Source organism: Mirounga leonina, unplaced genomic scaffold, assembly GCF_011800145.1.
Source record: "Mirounga leonina isolate KUSES-001 unplaced genomic scaffold, KU_Mleo_1.0 Mir_199, whole genome shotgun sequence".
Classification (NCBI taxonomy): Eukaryota; Metazoa; Chordata; class Mammalia; order Carnivora; family Phocidae; genus Mirounga; species Mirounga leonina.
Window position 1 is genome coordinate 12,423,839 of NW_023270498.1, and position 22,954 is coordinate 12,446,792.

The 22,954-nt window shown below is 39.4% G+C and overlaps 1 protein-coding gene across 1 annotated transcript in view; it reads right to left on the reverse strand.

Moving 5' to 3' along the window:
• SUGCT (succinyl-CoA:glutarate-CoA transferase) overlaps positions 1-22,954 on the reverse strand; it is a 780,750-nt gene that overhangs the window by 123,890 nt on the left and 633,906 nt on the right. Inside the window, exon 13 of the mRNA XM_035026545.1 lies at positions 5,057-5,120. Within this exon, the coding sequence (XP_034882436.1) occupies positions 5,057-5,120 (64 nt within the window). The remainder of the gene's footprint in view (positions 1-5,056; positions 5,121-22,954) is intronic.

Genomic DNA, 22,954 nt, shown 5'->3' on the forward strand with positions numbered 1-22,954 from the left:
CTTCTCCTCCCAGAGAGTCGGGACCTCAGACAGCTCAGCATACATCCCCTTTATGTGTTGATTTGGTTTTAGTTTGGTCATTAGCTCTGTGTTAGGTCTTATTCCTCTGGCCTCCACCTGCCTCTCCAGTGTGACTGACGGTAAGCTTTCTCCCTGTGAGCCCTTCCTCAGCTCCTCTGTGCGCCAACACAGCCTCCCCACTCGCCCCTCTAGCCCACACCACATTGGCCCAACTGACAGCTACCCATTGTTGGTGTGTCTGTTTACCCTTCACTTCTCAGGGAAGTCTTCCCTGAGGCCACACCCCAGGGGAGGTCTCCTGGGTCTGCACTCTCCCAGCCCCCTGCTGTAGCCTCTGGTTCTCCATGGAAACACTCATCCCCTTTCCCATATTTATTGTTCACGCTGCCCTTCCTGGTGAAGAGAAGCCCCGTGAGTACCCGGGCCTGACGTGGGCACAGCTCCATCACCAGAACTCCATCTAGCATAGGGAAGACAACAGTTGAGGCCATGTGTTTGAGGTTTTACTACTCAACTCAGTACTTCAAGTTACATTAGTTAATTAGGAGCAAATTGGTACATTGTGCCCACTGTGCTGATACTCCTGTCACCAAACTAATGGTGACCTGCGCCCTTCTGGGGACTCTTTAGAACACTAGAATATTAGAGCCTGGCAAAGAGAGATATGATACATTTTCTCATTTACACCCCCACCACTAATAATTACTTTTTCTTAGTCTCTTTCCACCTTTAACTGTGAAATAGGCTTTAAAGTTCAAATGAGAGAGTAGTTGAATGAACAGTATATGAAATAAAGAACAATAGTATTAGCCTAACAACAACTCATAGAGGTAATTCATGAGCATTAACTAGTTTGCATGCTTTATCAAGGACATGCATATACACAAATGAAATTTCTTCCTAAATTATTTCCTATAGACTGGAAGTGGTGAGAAACGATATGAAAAGGGAGGATGTTGCAATAGATATACATTAATAAAGCAAACAGTTGAGGTCATACTACTCACTTTACTTTAATATTGGTAATGATTACAAATATTGGAACAATGCATTAAGTACTTACAATAATTATGTAAGTAGCCAAAAGGAATTTTGAAGAGGTTAATAATTTCCCATCCCTGTTCAAAGTATATTAAACATTGATTGATCAGTAGACTTAAGGTATGAATCAATCGGCAGTCTCCTAGGTGGGAGCTCTAAACTGAGAATCCGAGGGAATGATGTGGATTTACACATCTCTGAAAACGGTGCAATAAATATTGTATACGAATTATTGCTGTTTTTCAAGAGACAAGTTTCAAGAAATGACTAAGATAGAAAATGCTTCAGGCAAGTCAGTGCAATGTATGGAAAATTCAGGAAAGGTCACAATAAGTTCATTAATAACAAAGGAAATATAAATAAGTGGTTTTAAGTAAGATTAACAAGGATTTTTACTGTAAATGTAACGTGTAGATATATATGTGTGTGTGTATATATACATATATATAGAACTGCATTTAATGAATTCAAAAATATGTCTCCACTAGCTAACTAGAACACAATGTAGCATAATATCACTTTTAACTCCACTCTGGGTTTCCTGTTTTGGCAGATTCACCTCATTGAGGCATTGTGGGAGAATCAGAGTCATTTCTATAGCATTCATGAGGTCTCCAATGGGGACATCCCTTACAAAGAAAGGCAGAACGATCATAGGTAAATACAGTCAGTGAAGGGGGAAATCCACAGGAAAACAATTTTTTACCGATAAATCCTCTTTGCATTTAATATCTCTTACCCTATGTGAGTGGCTTCTCAATAGGATACAGGGAATTAGGAGATACAATAGCAACTTATTGATGTCCATAAGCAGAATGGTCTCTCCCCTTTCCCGGGGAGCCCAATGTGCCAGAAGCTCTCAAAAGACACTCAGCTGCTAATTCCAAAAATAACCTAAACATATTCGTGTCACCTGAAATCTGAGACTTCCTATATTGACAATGCTATAAAAGGAATATAAGGTAAGTCAGTAAAACAGATATACCAAAACTATGCCTAAATTCAATAGAAACAGAAGAAACAAAAATAGAATTTTCCAAAGAGAAATAAAGATAAAAATAACAGATAAAAAAAGATAGCTGTAGATCTGAGAATTTTATTGTGGTAAATTGAATTTTGGGCCCCAGTTATTTGCCCCTCCTTGTGCCCATGCTTTCTTTCACCATATAGCTTTCCTGTTTCTCTTAAAAAGAGAGAAAGATTTCCCCACTCCTTGGGACACAACCTAAAACTTGGTTTGGCCAATGGAATGTGGACAAAAGGGTCTGTGAGTTATGCACTGTGGTTTCTGTTTGCCTTCTTGCTCTTTCGCCATTGCCACAAGAAGAATGTGAGCGACACATGAGGCAGAGCTGGGTCCATCTCACAGAGACACCTGGCCAGAACTGCACCCAGAAGAAAAGCCACCCAGGCAAGTCCAGCCTCGGTTGGCTATCCCCTACCTGGTGTATGTGCATAGAATGAATAAATGCCTCTGTTTGAATGGCACTGAGATTTTGTGGTTATTTGTTACACAGCATTATTCTGACAATAGCCAAGTGATACACTTACAAAACATTAAAATGAGAAAAAGGGTATGCTTTTCCCTTAGGAATCTGACAAAATATTTCTCTCTTCCCAAGACTGATTGTTCACTCATTTACGAGGAAAGTCGGCAAATTCACATCTGATTGATCTAGAGAGTGTTACATCCAATGAGTTCCTTCTAGGTTGGCCGCTGACTCACTTTTCTCCTTACTATACTAACAATTGTATTAACTTTCAAATGTTTACCCTTTCCTCTCATGTGTTGGGGATATTAATGACTGTAACCTCATCTGTAAACTTGTAGAATTAAATTACACCAGTAATGTTCTTGAATGTTCTTGGGGTCCCATGGTTCCAATCAGGTGTTTGGAGGAGACAGCATGATGGAAGCAGAGGAGGAAAGCTAAACGGCTGGATGCTAACCTTGCACCAGCAAAACTCTGCTCTGCCTTAGATCTTGAGAATATTGAGATTTCGCTTGGAAAATCAGTTCCCCTGCTTAAAAAGTAGAATCAAAACGACTAGACAAAAGGTTTTTTGATGTCTCCTCACACTGAAAACACTGTACTTAAGTGTTTTGTTTTAGCCGCTCCTGTCTAATCATCACTATTGCCATGAACCCAAACTCAACTCAACTCCCGTCACAACTTCCTGACATGACTCCCTGCGTTAAGTTATAAATTATGCCACTTCACTCCCCTGCATCAAGTTAGAGTAAAACCACCTCTGGTGGGGCCTTCAGGCTCTGCTTTCTCCAGTCTGACTTCCTGCCCCTTACCTCACCTGCCATATTGGCTCGAAACACACCCAGCTCAGAGTTTTCTCCCATGCTGGTCCCTCTGCTTGGAACACTCTTCCCCTACTCTTCATGTGTCAACTTCTTATTATGCTACAGTTTTCCACTGATAAGTCACCGGGCTTTCACCGATCACTCAAACTAACGTAGGTCCCATCTGCCTCCATTATTCTCCATGACAACCCATCTTTTGTGTCCTCTTCTTTGCACTCACCATGACTTTCGCTTACAGGAGCATTTGCTGGCTACTTTTATTATTTGACTTTCCATCAAGTACGAGCTCCATTATTTTTGCATTCCCAGGACCCAAAGCATTGCCTGGCACATGATATACGCTCAGTCATATGAATGAGTAAGTGACTTTCTTAGCTTTTATCAACAGGCCTTTTTCTCACTACCACCTGCCTACACCATTTAGTATTTCCCTGTTAATACATGGTCCCAGTCTCTGACATGCTCACACCTGCTCTCTCTCTTACCTTCCTTAATTCATGTACAGTGTTCCTTATACCCCTGCATGTCAGAATTTTCTCTTTCAACTTGCTTTATTCTTATCTTATCCTTTTCATACCGATGGCCACAATCAGATCTGTTCTGGGACATTATTATCAAGCTGATCCTGAATCTTAAAATTAGATTATACCTAGAATGAACTTAACAATAACAGTTATTCAATAAATGTGATCCGCTACCTAGAGAAGTAAATGCTCTATGCTGTTTTTCTGAGGTGGGGGAGGGCTTTGGGGAATGCCCAAATTTCAAGCATGGTAACCAGCATATAGTTTCAAGTAAGCAATGACCAAAGTCCTAACTAATTTCATTATCTTTTGTTAGAAAAAGAGACAGAAATAAATGTCTGGTTTGTGTATAGGCTAGGAAACAGGGACCTGATGAACAAGAATGTGGTGTGTTTTCCCAGTAGTGCCCTGAGCAGAGATAACAGATCTGAGGAATGATAACATTATGATCATTAGAGAAGTGAAGTCTGTGGGGGGCGGTAGGTTGGTCATGAGCTCTCACGACACTTTGGATGCTCTCAGAGTAGGCACGAGGCTTCTGGCTTCCAGAAAGAGAACTCTCCCAGAAGTGAAAAAGTTGGCATTTTGGCTTAGACCAAAATGTCTCAGTGCGTTTGTTTGGTATGAGTCAAGTTAGAAAAATTCAATGTATTCTGAGTGAAGTGAAAACATTTAGTTTCCTTATCTACAAAGCTGAGATCCGTACTGTCAACCATAGTCCAGAAGGAAAGTGCCCTGGCCAGCAGTCAGTAGCTTTCCCAGATACCACCTCAATGGTGCCTGGCTTCCGTCCTCATTCATGTATGGGCCACGTGTCATTTCATAATAGGTGCCACACCTACGGTTATTTATCTCTGGCAATTACATTATGTACTTCTGTGAGCACAAGGTGACACAAAATGGAGTCAGATAATATGAGCATTTTGGGTCACCAGGGCAATCGGGCATTATTCGAGCCAAGACACAATTCTGTAGCTTTGGCACATGCTCGTGGGTGTGACGAAACTAGGGGTTTCCCTTTTATCCAGATGAAGAAGTTGGATAATGTCTCGACAAACCATTTGGGGGATCATCAGCTACCTGCAGCGATCAGCACAGGGAATAATTCAGGAAGGAAGGAAGGGATTAAGGAAAATGACAAAAATTTTCAAACCTGGCACTGATATCTTCCCCACGGTTGGATGCTTCATCTCCATAATGAGGCCATTGTGTAACACCTTTAAATGTAAAAACAGACAGAAAAATAAATTACAAAATAAAACTATTTAATCTGAGGGAGTTCGAAAAGCCACCTATTCGGTCCACTGAAGAGAAGATCTCGCAAACACAGAACTGTTTGGAATTTTAATTTGGAAGTGAATATTTTAAATAAAAATATTTCCATCTTCTATGAAACCAAGTGAAGCCAAAAAGAATTAGAAGGTTCCAGGACTAGCAAACTACATTTTTTAATAAAGTCTTCCCATCCTGAAAAATGTTATTTGCTCCTAACTATAGGGTATGAGTTTCCCCCTTTCATCTATGTTTGATCCTCTAAATACTAAAGCTCAGCCTCTTCCTGCATTACCTCATTGCAGGACACACGGCCAAAGTCAACTGCAGGAGGACAGAATGGGAGAAGAACCAGGACCTGGAACAGAGCAGCCCACGGGGGTAGTACATGTGCTCCTGGCAATTTATGCAGTGGAAGGTGTGGGGAGACAGTCCAGTTTGAAAGGTGAATCAGAGTAACTAGGAGGCCCAGTGGCTGGTGGAAGTGGACAGACTCAGGGCTGCTGTGACCAGCAATAAGCAGATCCAGGAGCCCAGAGTGGACTCAGGTCAAATGCTTGAACAGGAGATGGAAACCAGACATGTTTTCAGTGGTAACAAGACCATAACTATCAGACTTGATCTCAGAACGAGGAGTTGGTGTGGAGCTGGCAAGGAGAAACGTGAGGAAAAAAAGAAAATAAAAACAGAGACCCCATCCTAGAGGGCTGGTTAGGTTTCCATGCACTGGGACCAAGATAGGTATTTGGCGTCCCATCAAGAGCACAAGGTAGACTTGACCTCGGGGTTAAGACTCAAGGCCAGTTACTAGGACAGGGACATTCTATCAGGACCTGGGCGGCAGAAATGTGACTTGATGTTGAATTGCTTGATTACTGATTACCTAAATCCTTGGTTTCATTTTTCCTATGGGGTGGGTAGGAATACAGAATCCGCCAGGGATCGAGGGTGCTCTAACTACAGATAGAGGACGAGATGAGGGCATGGAACTAGATTCTAGAACCTAAAATTTGAATTACGGGAAGCAAAACATTTGGCCAAACACAAATGAAAATGCTACAAAGTTGGTTTCCTTTGTTTATTTGTTTTTTTAACAACTGGAGGCTACCTGGGTATACTGTCTCAAAGAACCCCAAAATTCAATTTACTATTTCTATTACTGAATGTTCACTTAGACATATAAGGGCAACTTATGCATGAATTTACTTCACCTGTACTGCCTACCAAATGGAGAGCTTCTCTCTTCCTGTTTTGTAAGGGATCTAAAGGGCAGAAGTGTTTCAGGGGCACAAAAAACTTATGGACCAGGATTTCATGCTAATATCCCAAACAGCAGCAGTTGTAATGGTTCTATAGGATTTTGAGCTGCAGGTAAAAACAAGATCTGCATATCCATACCCTCATCATAGTCTTTTCACACAGAGTTAAAAGAGCATGGAATAAATAAACTAATAAAAATGTTTTCTCACTTGGACAACCCAGGGAAAGAGGTCAAATTTCTTGGGCTCTATCCATTTCCAGTGAGCTTTTTGGTCACCTTATGGAATAAGCCAATAAGACAACCTCACAGGTGACATTTTAAGGTTAGAGGTATAACTCTGCTTTGTCTCAATATTCTGGGGCGCCTCTGTTTTCTTCGGGAACGGTCACCACCTTTGGGGTGATGCTCTTTAAACAACCATGTCAACCCCCCTCAGAGAGGGTGATGCCACACCATATGGAGATCCTTTCTAGGGATGCCTTGCCTCTCTTTTGGAATCACCAGCTTTGCACCCAGGAGCTGGCCAGAGAAAATTCTTGCCAGTGTTAGAACTGAGCTATAATTTAACTCTGGTGTGGCTCGTTCTCAGCACCCGCCCAGCACAGCCTCCTCCTATGTGGGGGCGGGGGCTAAATGCCAAGGCGAGGTGCTAAATCTCAGTTCTACTGAGGACAGGAACAAAAATACCAAGCTAAATTTCACTCGAAACAATTATCTGCACACTGAATCATTCTTCTCTTCTCATATCTGTTGCCCTCCTGACTACCTCTTTGTAATAACACTGCAGTGCTACTCACAAAAGACAAAAGTGAGTGTTCTTAGCTAAATATAACTTAACTGATACTGTTGAAATTAATTAACGCTGAATTTTAATCGTGGAGGAAACGTTAAGTGTCAAACGTGAAAGGGTAGTTGCTAAAGGTCAAGGGACATATGTCAAAGTTTTGTGAAGCAAAAGCTCGCAGCTGACTGAAGTTTTTCAGGGAAGCAGCTTAAAGAATGTACTTCCTTCGGCCCTACCCTCATTACTGTCTCTATATGATCTTCCCAACATGAAACTTTTTAATCCAGCCTCCTCACTTCCCTCGCATCGAAAATCATTCAGTTTCAGGCAGAAATATAAACTGGTCTCATGCTTGGCACAGGAGGTTAATTGCCGTTTTTTCATTTGCTGTAGCATTTGTACAATTATGAAATAAATGGGCTAGCCGGTGCCCCCATCTTCAGAAAGCACGGACTTATTCCCCTGCTTGGTCACCACCCACCTTTTTACCGAAAATCTGAAGTCAATACAATTCCATAGGCTTCCTTCGTGAATCAGGTCAGATTATCTTGCGGAACAATTGAAGCTGGAGCTCTGCTGTCCCTGGAAACCCTGCCTAATGACTCGGAATCTTGGAAAACTCTCCAGCCTTGTTTGTGGGGCGAGTCCTGCTCTGCTTAGTAACATCTTCGAGAATCTCAGAACCCAGGCAGTCTGTCTGAATTTTAGCATAAATCTCTCCTGCTGCACTTCGAGCGTATTGTCTTCCCTAACTTCATTGGAAACGGAAGACCTTGGCGCTCACCAACATTTGTGTAACATTTCTTTGGGAATGGTTACTAAATGTTCCCCATTCCTTTTCTCACCCGGGCTCAACACCCCAAGCCCTAGAAATTCAGATGGAAAGCGTTTCATTTTCTGAACGCTCACAATGAAATGGGGACCTCAGCTCTAGGGACCTCCGACACCATTTTCTCTTAAGGCAATGTCATGCCTGGAACCCCTCAGCCCGGCCATTTGGGGCATCTGGGGTACGCATTTAGTTATTTTTAAATGAGGCAAGGAAACTGCCCTAGACTTTGCAGTGGATGTTGTCCTTCTTTTCCTTATTTTATTCTCCCTAGATCTCTCATGGTGGGGTAGCTCTTCTAAATTTCATTTCTTCTCCTTATAATTTCAAAAGCCTATTCCTGACAAGAATAGAATTGTAGAGAGTGCAACAACCTCTTTAGCAAAGTATCAGGCCGATTTAAAATAAGGTCTTTCTTTCTTCTTCAAGAGTTTCACGGATTGACAGCCTAATGACAGAGTCAAATGGTACTGTATTAATGAAGGGGGGTAGGGGGAAGAGTAAAATGTATACCTTAAAGTGATGCGGGAAATAAAAGTTTAAGTGAAAGTAGGAAAAGTCTTTTGATAAAGTCCTAGGGCAGGAATGGCAAACCAAGTCTATAGTACAGCACTAGCAAGAAAAGAAATGTAAAAAATAAAAAATCGATACCCACTCTATAGGTGGTGAAAATCTCTAAGGAAAGCAAGAGCTCTGGGTCAAGAGTAGAAGTAGCAAAGCATACACAAAGGAAAAGAGACAGACTGCCGGCATTAAGTGACATACACAAATGGTATGTGTAAAGACCGTATTAAAAATCAGTATAATACCACCAATGACATTAAGCATGTTGCACAACAGAGAACTGACCTAACCACTAACTATGAATAGAGACATGACCTATTCATTCCATTGAACAAACATCATAGAGCACCTATATATTAGCCGATAGGAAGGGGCTGACTGTAAAAAAATGAATGAATTTGCATTCAAAGTGCCTGTAATTAGAAGGGAGGGTTGGGAATAAGAGACCTGAGCCAATTTTTAGAGCAGTTTAAGCTCCACATGAAGGAGCAAAATCCAGTAAGTAACAAGTAAGTAACTTGGTCTACCTTGGAAGGAAGCTGCAGGACCTAGGTCAAGGAGTTCAGTAAAAGGCATAGCACAAAGATAGTATCAAAATAAAACATCAGGTTAGCAATCGCAAGGATAAATATAATACCAGCAGCCATTGTCCAACAAAACTCCTTAAGAATTTTGTGAAGCAAAAGCTCACAGTTGACTGAGTGAGGCATTGTGTTAAAAGGGAAAGAGCTGTCTCCGCCCAATCCTCTCATTAACTAGACCAGGTGGGAATTACTCTCATCTGCATTTCTACTGATAAGGTGATGGAAGCCTAAAGAGGTCGAGAACTTGCCCAAGGTTCACAGTTAATAAATGGTTGACTTTGGATTATAATCAAGGTGTGCCTGACCCTAACCTCTCAGCCAGTTGGAGACTCAGTAACTAAGAATAAAAAAAAAGTCAAGCATAATTTGATTTACCATTAAAATAACTAGCTGATGTGGTCAATTCTGTAAAACAAATTAGTCAATTCACTGGGGAAAGAAAATCAGCCAAACGGATTGCTTGGCATCGTGTGGCCCAATTAGTTAATAAACTGAACTGCTCCCTTGTAGGGAGCCAAGTCTACCACAGATACAAAGGCAGTGAAAAGAGGAAGGATTTTGGCCCCAGCCTGGCTCAGATTTTGAAGGGGACAGACCCAGCAGGTGACCTTGGGCAAGGCACTTAGGTACTATGAGGCTCAGAATCCTCCTCAGTAAAAAGGTAGCAATAATATCTCTTTCTCAGGAGTTCGTAAGGATTAAGTAAGATACAAGTATAAAACGGTGAGCACAGCACCTTGGACAGAGTAAACTCAAAATTAATGGCAACTAATTATCATTATCAGTAGACTTGGTTCAAACTCTGGCTCCACCAAGGACAAGCTGTAGGGCCTTAAGGTACATTCATTCATGTGACAAACATATATTAAACATATTAACAGTAATGATTCATAATCAATAATAAGCACTAAATGCATATTAATGTGCCAGGCATTATTAAGTGCTGAGAGAAAAACTAGGTCTCAGAACAAGCAAGGTCCTTGCCCTCAAGAAGCTTACAGTCTTATAAGGGAGATTTTTTAATTAAATGTTATCCACTGGACTGTTATTATTACTTAAAAATATCTGTTTAATTCTCTGCTATATCCCCAGTGCCTTGAACATTATCTGGCACTATCTGATAGATGCTAAATAATATTTTATTGGGTTTATTGAACTACATTTATTCATTCATTTATTTAATTAACTAATTAATTAAATTGAATTAACTACATAGCAAGTGATTCCTTTTGGTTTCATCACTTAATGCGGGGGAGGCAGGACTGGAGGGTGTTGTCTCTTTTAAGCTTTTAATAAATCCCTAGATTTCTCTAGACATGAAAATGTTTTGCTGGCTTCCCAAAATATATTTATTTGTAGGAACTAGTTATCAAGTTCCAGTGTTGCCTTGCTTCAATTCCCTCAGTTTCCTAAAGCTTTCCAAGTATCTGGAATCTGCCATAGGTATAGTGCACACATCTGAAAACACTGCAGAGGCCAAGCTGAGAAGCTCCATGAGGACCATGGTCATTAAGAGTGAAGAAAAGCCAGAAAGGGGAACGCGGGAAACAATGGGCACGCGCATTATACGTGTGAAGTGAATCTACTGCGCTTGAAGAAAATAATCATAGCATTCTTCCTCATTGGGAAAACTCAGGAAACCATTTCCAAAAACATGCAGTAATATCTTAGAAAGCAACAAAGCATTCCAGTGATCTCATTCATTGCATTGTCCTTTATCACTCAGTCATTCCTGTAGCCTGACAGGAAAACAGCTGTGGACTCATATTGGGAAAGTTACGTAACTCAAGGCGTGACATACAACTAATATGTTAAAAGGTAATTCAACTCTCCTGAAAACAAAACAAACGCACACACAACACACAATTCATGAAAAAAATGAACAAGTAAACTCCGAACTTTACTTAGATCATGGAGAGAGGATTTAAGTGTTGACATTTTTGTTTTTCTTATTCGTTTTGAAACAACTGCTATCACTAAACTTACTCTGGTGCTAATTCACATGACACAGCCTTTTCCCTCCTTTTTCTAATGAAAAAACCACGAATATCAGTCATCTATAGAGCTATTCTAACATGTATGTATAGTTTAGTGAGTACACGTAAAAACTTAAGAACATTACCCAACTGTTTACAGCCCCAGGTTTGTCCCAATTCCTCCCTCTTCTATCCCTAAATAATCATCTCCTGATTTTTTTTATTTCCTTCCCTTTTTTCATCCTTGTATCCTGTATGTTTATATCTCTAAGAATTTAGTGCCTATTCTCACCCATTTATAAGATATGTATATCAATGAAATCATGAGTATGTATTTTTCTCTGATTTGCTTTTTTTCTTTAACATTGTTTCTGAGACTCCTCCATTTTGTAGTATGTGGCCATGGGCCAATTATGGCCACTAATGTAAATTATGCCATTATATAGATATATCATAATTTATTAATTCACTCTGCTCTTACATTGTTTCCAGTTATTTTACTAGAACAAACATGGCTGTCATACTTAACATCTCTTCATGCAACAATGGCTCTCGGGCCCAAACTTAGACACCAGGTACGTGTATCTTTAATATTAGGTGACAGCATTCCCACCAGTAGTGAATATTATTTTCAGTTGTTTTACAACGATAGCAAAACTTGATTATTATCAGGGTTTGCCAATCTAATCACTTTGCAATGGCATCTTACTGAAGCTTTAACTTGCATTTCCTTGATTACTAATGAGACTGAATATATTTTCCCTGCTTTTTATTTCCCCTTCAGTGAAATGTTTGTTCCAGTCATTTGTATTTCTTCTATTTGCTTAATTATCTTTTCTTACTGGTTCATGAGTTGTTTATGTATTCTGGTTATGAATCCTTCATTGAAACACAAATTGACAATATTATGGCTTTATTTCTCACTCATTTTGTGGTGTTCTGATGAACAGAAGTTTTTAATTTCAGCATTCTGAAATTTATTGAATTTTCCTTTTATGTTCTGTATCTTTTATGACATATTTAAAAAATTCTTCCCTACTCTAGATGACACAGAGAGTCTCCTAAATTTTCCTACTAAAATTTTAAAACATTGGTCTATTTATAATAAAAGCTCACAGCAAGTCAAGGATTGAGAGGAATTACCTTAGTTAGCTTGATTGAAATTGTCTACAAAACCCTTAAAGGATAACATCAAATTTAATGGCAAGAAACTGAAAGCTGTTGGCCTAATACTGAGAACAAGGCAAGGATGTCTGCTGTCGCCACTCTTATTCAACATAATACTAGAAGTTCTAGCCATGAAAATAAATCCAGAAAAAAGGCATAATCCGCTTAAGGCATACAGATTGTAAGGGAAAAATAATATAACAAATAAGCAAATGCACAAGGGAGAAATATAAAAGAAATATAATAAAAGGAAGAAATCACACAGATGCCCTGATGGTCCACATAGAAATCCCAATGAACATACAAAAACACTTCTGGAACTAATAAATGAAGTCACAGGATGCAAGATCAACACACAAAAATCAAGCACATTTCTGTATACCGACAACGAACATGAGGAAACCAAAATGAAAAACACAATGCCATTAACAATTGCTAAAAATAAATGAAATGCTTAGATACCAACATAACAGGTATAGACTCTGGATGCCAGAAATTACAAAATGCTGATGAGAGAAATCAAAGGCCACCTAAATAAATGGAGAAGTGTACCATGTTCTCAGATTTGAAAACTCCACATAGTGAAGAAGTCAATTCTCCTCAAATTTATCTATGGGTTTAATGCAATTCTTACCAAAATCCCAGCAGAGGTTTGTTTGTTTGTTTGTTTGTAGATGTAAAAAATCTTATACTAAAATTTATATGGGAAGACCTTGGAATAAACAATCTTGAAAATAAGAATAAAATGAAAATCAGTCTACCTGATATTAAGGTATACTAGATAGATCCTATATATCATATAGGTACTTAGAGAGTATGTAACGGAATAGAATAGAGAACTCAGAAATATATCCACACAAAATATGCCCAAATAATTCTGGAAAAGGTGCAAATGCAATGAAGGAAGGACAGCCTCTTAAACAAATGGTACTGGAACAATCAGAAGAAGAAAGAAAAATCTCAACCTAAATTTCCTTCCTTATATAAAAATTAACTTAAATGGATCATGGACTTCAAGGTATATGTTCTAAAATCTTAGGAAAAATCTTCAACATTGCTCAGCAAAGATCATGTTAAAGGGATGGAAAGAAAGCTATAAAATGGGAGAAATATTTGCAAGCAATATATCTGACAAAGGACTAGTATCTTGTGTGTGTGTGTGTGTGTGTACATCACACTCACAACTTAACAGTAAAAAAAAAAAAAAAAATCCAGTTAGAAAATAGGCAAAGATATAAACAGTTACGGTTGCATGCGACCCAGCCGCTGCACTCCTGAGCCTTTATCCCAGACAAATGAAAAGTTATGTTCATACAAAAATCTGCACATGAATGTTCATAGCACCTTTATTTGTAATAGCCCAACACTGAGAACAATACAAATGTCCTTCAGCCGATGGGTCCTGAAGCCCCCTGCAGACAGCCATAGTATGGAATACTCCTAGGCAATAAAAAGGAACAAGCTATTGATTCGCACAACAGCCTGGACGAATCTTGATGGAATTGTGCTGAGGGGCTCCTGGGTGGCTCAGTCGGTTAAGTGTCTGCCTTCCGCTCAGGTCCTGATCCCAGGATCCTGGGATCAAGCCCCGAGTCAGGCTCCCTGCTCAGTGGTGAGTCTGCTTCTCCTTATCTCTCTCCCTCTGCCTTTCCCCCAGCTCGTGCTCCTTCCTCTCTCTCTGACAAATAGATAATATCAAAAAAAAAAAAAAAAAAAAGGAATTATGCTGAGTGTAAAAAGCCAATCCCCACAGATTACATAGTGTATGATTCCATTTACATAGCATTCTCGAAGTGATGAAAGTCCAGAAACAGACAATAGATTCGAAGTAGAGGGTTCAGGAAAGATGGCAGCTGAACAGCTTTAAAGGGCAGAAGGAGGGATTTTGTGATTTCGTGATGGCACCGTCACTATCTTTTGACTGTATCGATGTTACTACCCTGGTTGTTAGGATGCAAGATAGTTTGGCAAGATGTTACCATTGGGGACCTGGGTAAAGGGTACTATTTCTTACAACTGCATGAAAATCTAGAATTATCTTAAAATAAAGTTTTATAAATTTTTTTTTAAATTTTGGTCTTCCATATTTTGCTTTTGGAAAAACTGGAGTTGAATTTTGTGTATGATGTGAAAAGGGATTCAATTTCACTTTTCCCCCAGAACAATTTTGAGCAGTCCTTCCTTTCCTCATGAATCTGTAATACCAGCTCAGCAGTAGATCATTTCTGTACATGTTGGGGCTGCTTCTGGGCTCTCTGTTCTGTCCTGTGGGTACATCTGTCTACCCCGTGGCCAATACCACACTGACCAAATCCCTTGCTTTCATCATAAGGATCAGTGTTTCACTTGGCAAGATCCCCACCACACCCCTGCCTTGTTCTTTGTCGTCAGGGGTTCTTGGCCCTTTATTCTTCTCTATAAATTTTAAAGTCAGCCTGTCAGCTTCCAGGAAAACCCTACTGGGCAGAAATAACATCATGACAATATTATCTTACTACCCATTAAACGTTTACTTTAATAATTTCAATTTATTTAAGTCATTTTAATATGTTTTATAAAGTGTTAGCATTTTTCATAAAGGCTTTGCACATTTTTCATTAGATTTATCCCTTACAAAAGCAGTCCATTTTAGCTGCCAAGGTAAAAGGGATCTTTTTTAAAAATAAAACTTGCTGTTTATTGCTAGCATATAGAAACGAAATTTACTTTAAAATTGTATCTGGCAAACACTCTTATTAATAACTCATTTGTAGATTCTGTTGGTTTTCTATAAAATTAATGGTATCGTCTCTGAATTAGTTTTATTTTTCTTTTCCAAGTCTTATACCTTTTATTCTGTTTTCTTACATTATATCATTGGCTAGGACTACCTATAGATTGATAGTGTTAGCAGAAAAAATTTTTTCTTGTTCTCAATTTTAAAGGAAATGTACTTAATGTTTCATCATTATTTTTGCACCAAAGCATTGTGGGCACACTGTATTAGGCTAAAGAATCTATTCCTGGTTTTTTGAGAACTTTTACCATAGATGTTGGCTCTTATCAAATTCTTTTTATCCATTTATTAAAAGGATCACATGATTTTCCCCCATTAATCTGTTAATATGAGGAATGAATTAATTTTCTAATACTGAATCAATCTCACATTTCAAGAAAAAATAATTTTTGAGTTTTGCTTGCTAATGCCTTAACATTTTCTTGAATCTATTTCATGAATGAGACTGGCCTGCAATTTTCCTTTCTTGTATTGCTCTTGTTGAGTCTTAGTAAAAAGAGTAATCTTTGCTTTATAAAGTGAACTAGAGTAAACCTTCTTTTTCTATTTTCTGAAAGCATTTCTGTAAGATTGGAACATCTGGTCCTTCACATCTGGTGGAAACTCACTCACATACTCTCTGGGACTGGTGTTTTGTTAGAGAGAAGGTTTTTCATTATCAATTTATTCTTTTATTCAAAATCGGGAAATTTAGATATTCTTTTTTCTTGAGTAAGTTCCAATAATGCATATTTTCTAGGAGTTTAACTACTCCACTAACTTTTCAAAAATTGTTGTCTTAAAATTGTTCATTACTAATTATATAATTTTAGAATTATTGTATCTTTTTGGTGAATTGAACTTTTTATTATTAAGGGGTGACTTCTATAGTAATGCATTTTGTTTTAAAGTCTGAACTAACATTACTAAAGCTACATTAGCTTCATTTTGGTTTGTTTTGTCTTCATGTATCATTTTGTGCCTTTGCAATCAACCTTTCTAAGTTTTATGTTTTAGGTGAGTCTCTTGAAAATAGAAAATCACAGGATTTAGCCAGTCTTTGAACTGGAGGATTTAGTGCATTTACACCAGTCAGGATTATTAATAGGTTTGAATTTATTTCTAGCATCTTATTTAGGGATTTCTTTTTGTCACACTTAGAAAAAGAATCTCATCTTGCCTTATTTGAGATTAGTTGAGATTGTTTTCCCACATTCAATATTTTCCACATTTACTAGTTTGGGAGATACACATCTATGCTTTTCTGTTCCTCTACAAATTTTAACATGCCCATTTAAATTAATAAAATAGAAATTTGATTAATAGCTCTCCAGTTATCCCCATGCTAATTTTTTGTTTCAGGGGTACAGGTCTGTGATTCATCAATCTTACACAATTCACAGCGCTCACTATAGCACATACCCTCCCGAATGCCCATCACCCAGCCAACCCATCCCTCCCAGCCCCCTCCACTCCAGCAACCCTGAGTTTGTTTCCTGAGATTAAGAGTCTCTTATGGTTTTTCTCCCCCTCTGGTTTCATCTTGTTTCATTTTTCCCTCCCTTCCCCTATAATCCTCTGCCTTGGTTGTCAAATTCCATGTATCAGTAAGATCATATGATACTTGTCTTTCTCTGATTGACTTACTTCTCTTAGCATAATACCCTCTAGTTCCATCCATGTCGTTGCAAATGGCAAGATTTCATTTTTTTGATGGCTGCATAACATTCCATTGTACATATATATCCCCCTATGCTAATTTAAAATCTGGATGTTCCCAAACTTTCTCCACTCCCTGTGTCTGTATCGTCTCAGTAATTTCTCCACAGTACCCCTAGGCAAAAAGAAGAATCTTTGGTTTTATTAACTAATTTTGTTTTGTTTATTAAATAATTAGGTCAAAACAACTTATCATGTTTTTATATCCTAATAACTTAGGAGCTATTTGAAAAAAGTAATAGACGTAAATTGAAAGAAGAAATAATAATTTTGTTTCATTCTTAAATAACCACAATTACTTTCTTGTAGCACGTGTGCACTTTTTGGTACTGCATGACTTCTCAAATCTTGGGATAAAATCATGTACTTCCGCCCTTATTTCTTGTTAAGTATGTATCTTCTCTTGGTATTCGTTTGTTTGTTTTTTTTTTTTTTTCATAGAAACATCCATCGGAAAACTCAGTTTCATACAGATAAGATGTAATCAAAAGGAACATAGTGAATTCAATATTGAAACCGTGAACTGCCTTGAGCTAGCATTCCATGCTGCATCCAACAGATGCTGCTATATCTCCCTAGAAACTTTTAGAAACTTCTGGTTCCCCTGCGTGTTCACTAGGATGCTGTGGGTGCCTCATAGCGTGGGAACAATAATTCAATGTTCTTGTTGCTCAATATTTCAGTTCTCTTTTTTTAATAAAAAAATTAGACAATTTCACTATCTTTTTCATATATATTTTTAGCTTACTACATGTCTGCCATATTTTTGGCTCACTTTTTTTTTTTTTTATCATAGACCTTCCTTCAGTAGTTGTATTCCCTCTACTACGAGATGTTCTTTAGAATTTCCTTAGTCAGTCTTTTCTCGGCCTTTTGGCTAAGATCAAGTGTAGAATTTCCTTAGTCATCTGTTCATAATAAATCCTCTTTGTTTTTATCTTCCTAGACGTTACTTTATTTTGCCGCCATTCTGAATGATATCTATACTGGTTATATACTCCTAAGCTGATGGTTATTTTCTGTTGGCACATTGGTGATATTCTTCCACAGTCTGTGATCTTCATTGTTGCTTTTAAGAAGTGAGCTACAGGCCTAATGGTCATGCCTGTGTAGGTAACCTGGCTGATTAAACATCCTCTGTCTGTTTTTGGTTTCCTAGCATCAGTCTCAGCCTCACTTGCATTTTATGAAAGCTTTGCAATTTTTATGTAATCTGTTTTGTCTTTAGAACTTCATGACTCTGAGGAATTAGGTCTTCACAAGCTCTGGAAAAATTCCCAACCACGTTCAAATATTGCCTCTACCAATTCTCTCTAGCTTCTCCTGGAACTCCAATTAGATATATATTAGACACACATTAGCTGTGCTTTGAACTTGATCACTCTATAGGTCTCTGAATCTCTTACGTTTGCTCTGTCTCTCTGGGTGAATTCTAATTAATTTAGTCATATCTATGTATCAGATCACAAATCCTCTCTTATGCTACATCTAATCTACTATTTAATTTGTCTGTCATGCAGTTGTGCTTTATCCAAAGATGATTTGTATTTGCTTCTCCCAAGTCAGTGTTCAGGGGCAACACCAACATTAAATTAAATTTTATGCTTATATGTTTTGGGTCCCCCAGTGGGATTAATTCTTGCCCTATATGCAGAACGGTAGGTTTGTGGCTAAGACATTCATGAGAGATTTTCTCTTTATATCTTTCCTCCAAGAACCAAAGTTAAGACAGGCTAGACTCCCAACTGTTCCCCTCTTCATTCATTGAAGGGTTTGAAATTTATTTGTTTTGTTTTATTTTTCACCTAGTTCACCCACTGAGAATGCTGACTTTGGGATGTCAAGTTTTATTCAGAAGTCCACTGTCCCATCCAGCATGTGCTTCAGGATTTCTGTCCTAACCCCATTTGGTAAGGCCCATCAAGGCCAAGTTCTAAGCCGATGGGTATTAGCCAGTGTTGGTCCAGTGCATGCTTCTTTGTGTGCATGTTTTCTACTGACTTTTGTACCAGCAGGATTTCTCAGGTCACACAATCCTCCACATTGACAGAAAGAGAGGTTCTCTGTTGTCATCCATCCTCTGGATGTCACTATGTAACATTCCTCTAGACATCTCTAAGCTACATTTTTCAGGCTTAATTTGGTGCTCCAACTTTCCCAAGATTAATTAGCCCCAAGAATAAGAGAAATAACAACTAGTAAATGGAAAAGGAAATACAACAGAATCCAGTGAAATATAAAGGTGATTTATGAACTTGAAAGTCAGGATATTAGAAGTCCGGACTTAGATCTTTAACTCAGTCCTCCTTGGCAATGGGGCCTTTAATGAAATTATCCCAGAACCAGTTGCCACAAACTTTGGTGGGGTTTGAGAAACCATTTGCTCGTTCCAGCCCTGTGAAAGGAGCCATTCCCTGAGGTCATCGGCAGGGTGGTTGTGTGTGCTGTCTTCATGTAGCAAGAACCAAATCCTTTGTTCTTAGGAACCTCCCAATTTTCCAGTGGGAAAACTGAGTTTTGATTAGTTTTAAGAACAGGTCAGGAGGTTTTAATGTTTGTTTGTTTGTTTTTTGAGAGAGAGAGCACATGTGAGCGTGAGCAGGGGTTGAAGGGGGTGGGGACAGAGGGAGAGGGAGAAGCAGACTCCACGCTGAGCAGGGAGCCAGGGAGCCGGAAGTGGGGCTTGATCCCAGGACCCTGAGATCAGGACCTGAGCCAAAGGCAGACGCTTAACCAACTGAGCCACCCAGGTGCCCCAGGTCAGGAGGTTTGAAATGTGTCATCTCTCTTACTGGATACAGTCCTCTTCTTCCTGGACACTCTGAAGATGTTAGGCAAAGATTTGGATGCACAGCCTAAGGTGCATAACCTGATCTAATTTATTTAATGAGTAGTTCTTGATTGCTTTCAGCAGCCATGGAAATCATCATATTTCTTATTAACATTTGTTGGTCAAGAAATCATCACTTAAATGTGAATCACTGCCAGCCACTCTACTCTTTCAGGGACCAAAGTAGCAAACGAGTGTGACAAGGAAAAAAGTCAGCTGGATAAAAATATAGCACAGCAACAAAAAATTTTACGTGGACTCTCTGAGTGGGCACAGTGTTCTAAGTGATGTGTCAGGGTTCAACAGCCCAGCCAGCGTGAATGTAAAGGACGGGGTGAGTGTGAGAGCTTAGCACCTGCCTACCATCCACGGGGCAATCTGCACGCCTTGGCTCATGTTATCCATACAGAAGCCCAGGGAAGTGGGTGGTATTATTTCCATTTTATAGATGAAGAAGCAGGCCTGGAGAGGTAAAATGACTTTAATACCATTAACAGACAGGAATTAAAAAAAAAAACAAAAACAAAAACAGCATCCTCATGCTTCTCTGACAGCAAAGCATATATTTTTTCCAGCACACTGTGCCGTCTCTTAAGCATTTGGTACCTTTCCCCACTAAAATAAGATTCTAGTGTTCTTGACCTGAGTGCAACACAGATGTAAGGAGAAGGAATCACTGGGGACACCAAATATTCCAAATGATTGCCACTGGCCATTTGTCATTTCTCCTGTTGTCTCGAGTGCTGCCTGGAAGCTCAGGTATAGTGAGACAGAAGCAATATATTATGGAGGGCGTCCTTTCTGTCTCTTTGATGGTAGTGTGTTGTAAGTCTATTGAGATCAAATCTCCTCTGGGAGCTAATTACAATAAGGCATCTCTTTATTCGGTGTAATAAAGCTTTTCCTTACTAAGTGCGCAGGAATATGAAGGACAGTGGGACATAACAAAGCATTGGCATCTGCTTCCTTAAGAATTTCTTGAATAAAGTCACGCATGCCAAATATGTTTGACTCGTTATCACTCTCGATACAGTATGATATTAGTTTGACCAGGAAAGATTTCCAGCATCAGGAAACCACAGAGGAATGTCGTGGCACACACACGACATCTGAACATCCACAGAGCAGAACCACAGTTGATAAATGTGAGGATTACTCAGTCCTCTGCCACGAGGAAGCAATATCATTTGTTTACTTGATGTCAGCCATCCTGGGGAACAGAACTATAACCACCCAAGAGGCAATCCGACAGCAGTCCTGTGGCCACGGACAGATTGTGGACGCTGCACACCATCTCCTCTTGCACGTGATTCATCCATCACAGAATTTGCTCAGATTCAGAAAAGAGCAGAACCACTATGACAATTAGCATGTTTCTAAGACAAAAGCAATTAAAGTGGTAGTTCTAAAAAACTGAATAAATTCTGCATTTTCATTTTACATTTTGGGTTGGTTTTCAGGGGGAATTTGTGGTGGGGTGGAAATACTTTGCTTGTCGGAGGCAGATGCAAGTTTGCTCTGAGGCAAGAGAAAAGGAGAAGTATTTTAGAAAGGAGTCTGTATGATGAGGGGCTGGGGGAGATAATATCCATATGTATGAGCTGGGTCACTGATAACTCTGTGGATAAAGACAAAGACTTTGTGGACAAAGACCCTTGGGATATGCCAAAAGATTTTATCAGCCAGAAAGGGCTGAGTCACGTATACATGATTGTTGCTTGAATTCATTGGATATGGGGTGGAGGGTAGGGATGGTGATACATAGAAACCAGAAGAGAGAGACGTGAACCCAGTTGAGAGTTGGGCCTGAGCCCCTTTCAGACACATTCATTTTCCCAGCTGATTTTTTGCATCCAATGGCTCATAATTGCAATCACATGTTATCAACTTGCCTCATACACACATTTGTCAGCCTGGATAGTCATGGTAGTGTCACATCCCCATGGAGCACCGGAAAAGTGGTTTGCTTCACTTGAGTATCATGGGAAACACCGGCTTCTGAATTCTAGCCATGTGATCTTTCTACTTGTAACCATGCTTTGTCTTTTGGACTTGACACCACTAGTCTGATTTGGACATTTCGCTTCTGTTCCCAATGAAGATTTTCCTTTAGACCTGAGCCCTGTGGTCAAACACACAACTTATTTAGCTTAGTCCTTGAATCAACCATTATACTGTATGAATAATGGCCTGCCAGTGATATCAAGCCCTTAATGCCCAGAATTTACAAACATGAGCTTATTTGGAAAAAAGAGTTATTGCACACTTTAAAGTGCCAAGATTACCCTGGATTATCTGGGTGGGCCCCAGATGCCATCACAAGTGTCCTTATAAAAGACAGGCAAGAGAAGCTAATGTCAACACCCCAAAGGGGAGGTGACAATGTGACCAGAGAGAGGCTGAGGATGGAGTGAAGTGGCCACAAGCCAAGGACCACCTGGAACCACCAGAAGCTGGGAGAGGCAAGGAAGGTTCTCCCCTAGAGCTGTCAGTGGGAGCAGGGTCCTGCCAACACCTTGATTTTGGATTTCTGGCCTCCAGAATTGTCAGAGCATAAATATCTGTTATTTTAAGCCATCCAGTTTATGCTCATCTGTTACAGCTGTCTTGGGATGCACTGGATCTAGCTCTTCTGTTACATCCAGATAGATCCTCAGGAGCTAGAATTCGTTGTTTAGTTCATGTACCCCTGTTTAAGCAACATTCCCCCCCGCCAAAATGCTTGCCTAATGTTGTAAATCCAAACGAGATTCAGAGGTCCTACATAAGGGAGACAGCAATGTTGTGAGCAGCATATAGACGTCAATCAACTAGCTGGCATTTTATTGAAATTATTTTCATGAAGGAATATTCTTTTTCGATCCTATTTTGCACTCTTTTGGAACTAGCTTTGGCATTTTCAGTAATAACCTGGTACACACTTAAAAAGCCAAATCCTGTTTTCCCATCCAATTTTTCTGTCTTCCGCTTCAGTGATTTGTTGATGCAAGTGACCTGAGCCAAGGTTCAGGTTGATGGGGGTATGCACCACATAAACGAAGATGCGTATCATTTGGTTCACTGGTAGCACACAGTTATTTTCTGAGGACTCCTGAATCTTGACTTTCCCAAGTTTTTCCTTAATGTATGAAGGCATGCTTTGTGAATGATCTGTATTTCCCTATAACGTCAGAGTACTCAGAAACTCCGATAAGGAAATGATGAACATTTGACAGGTAATTTCAAAAGATCTTGATCTTGTCTGAAAGCCATGGTGACTAGGGGCAGGAACACTGACCAATCCTCGGCACTGCCACGAACCAGGCTACAG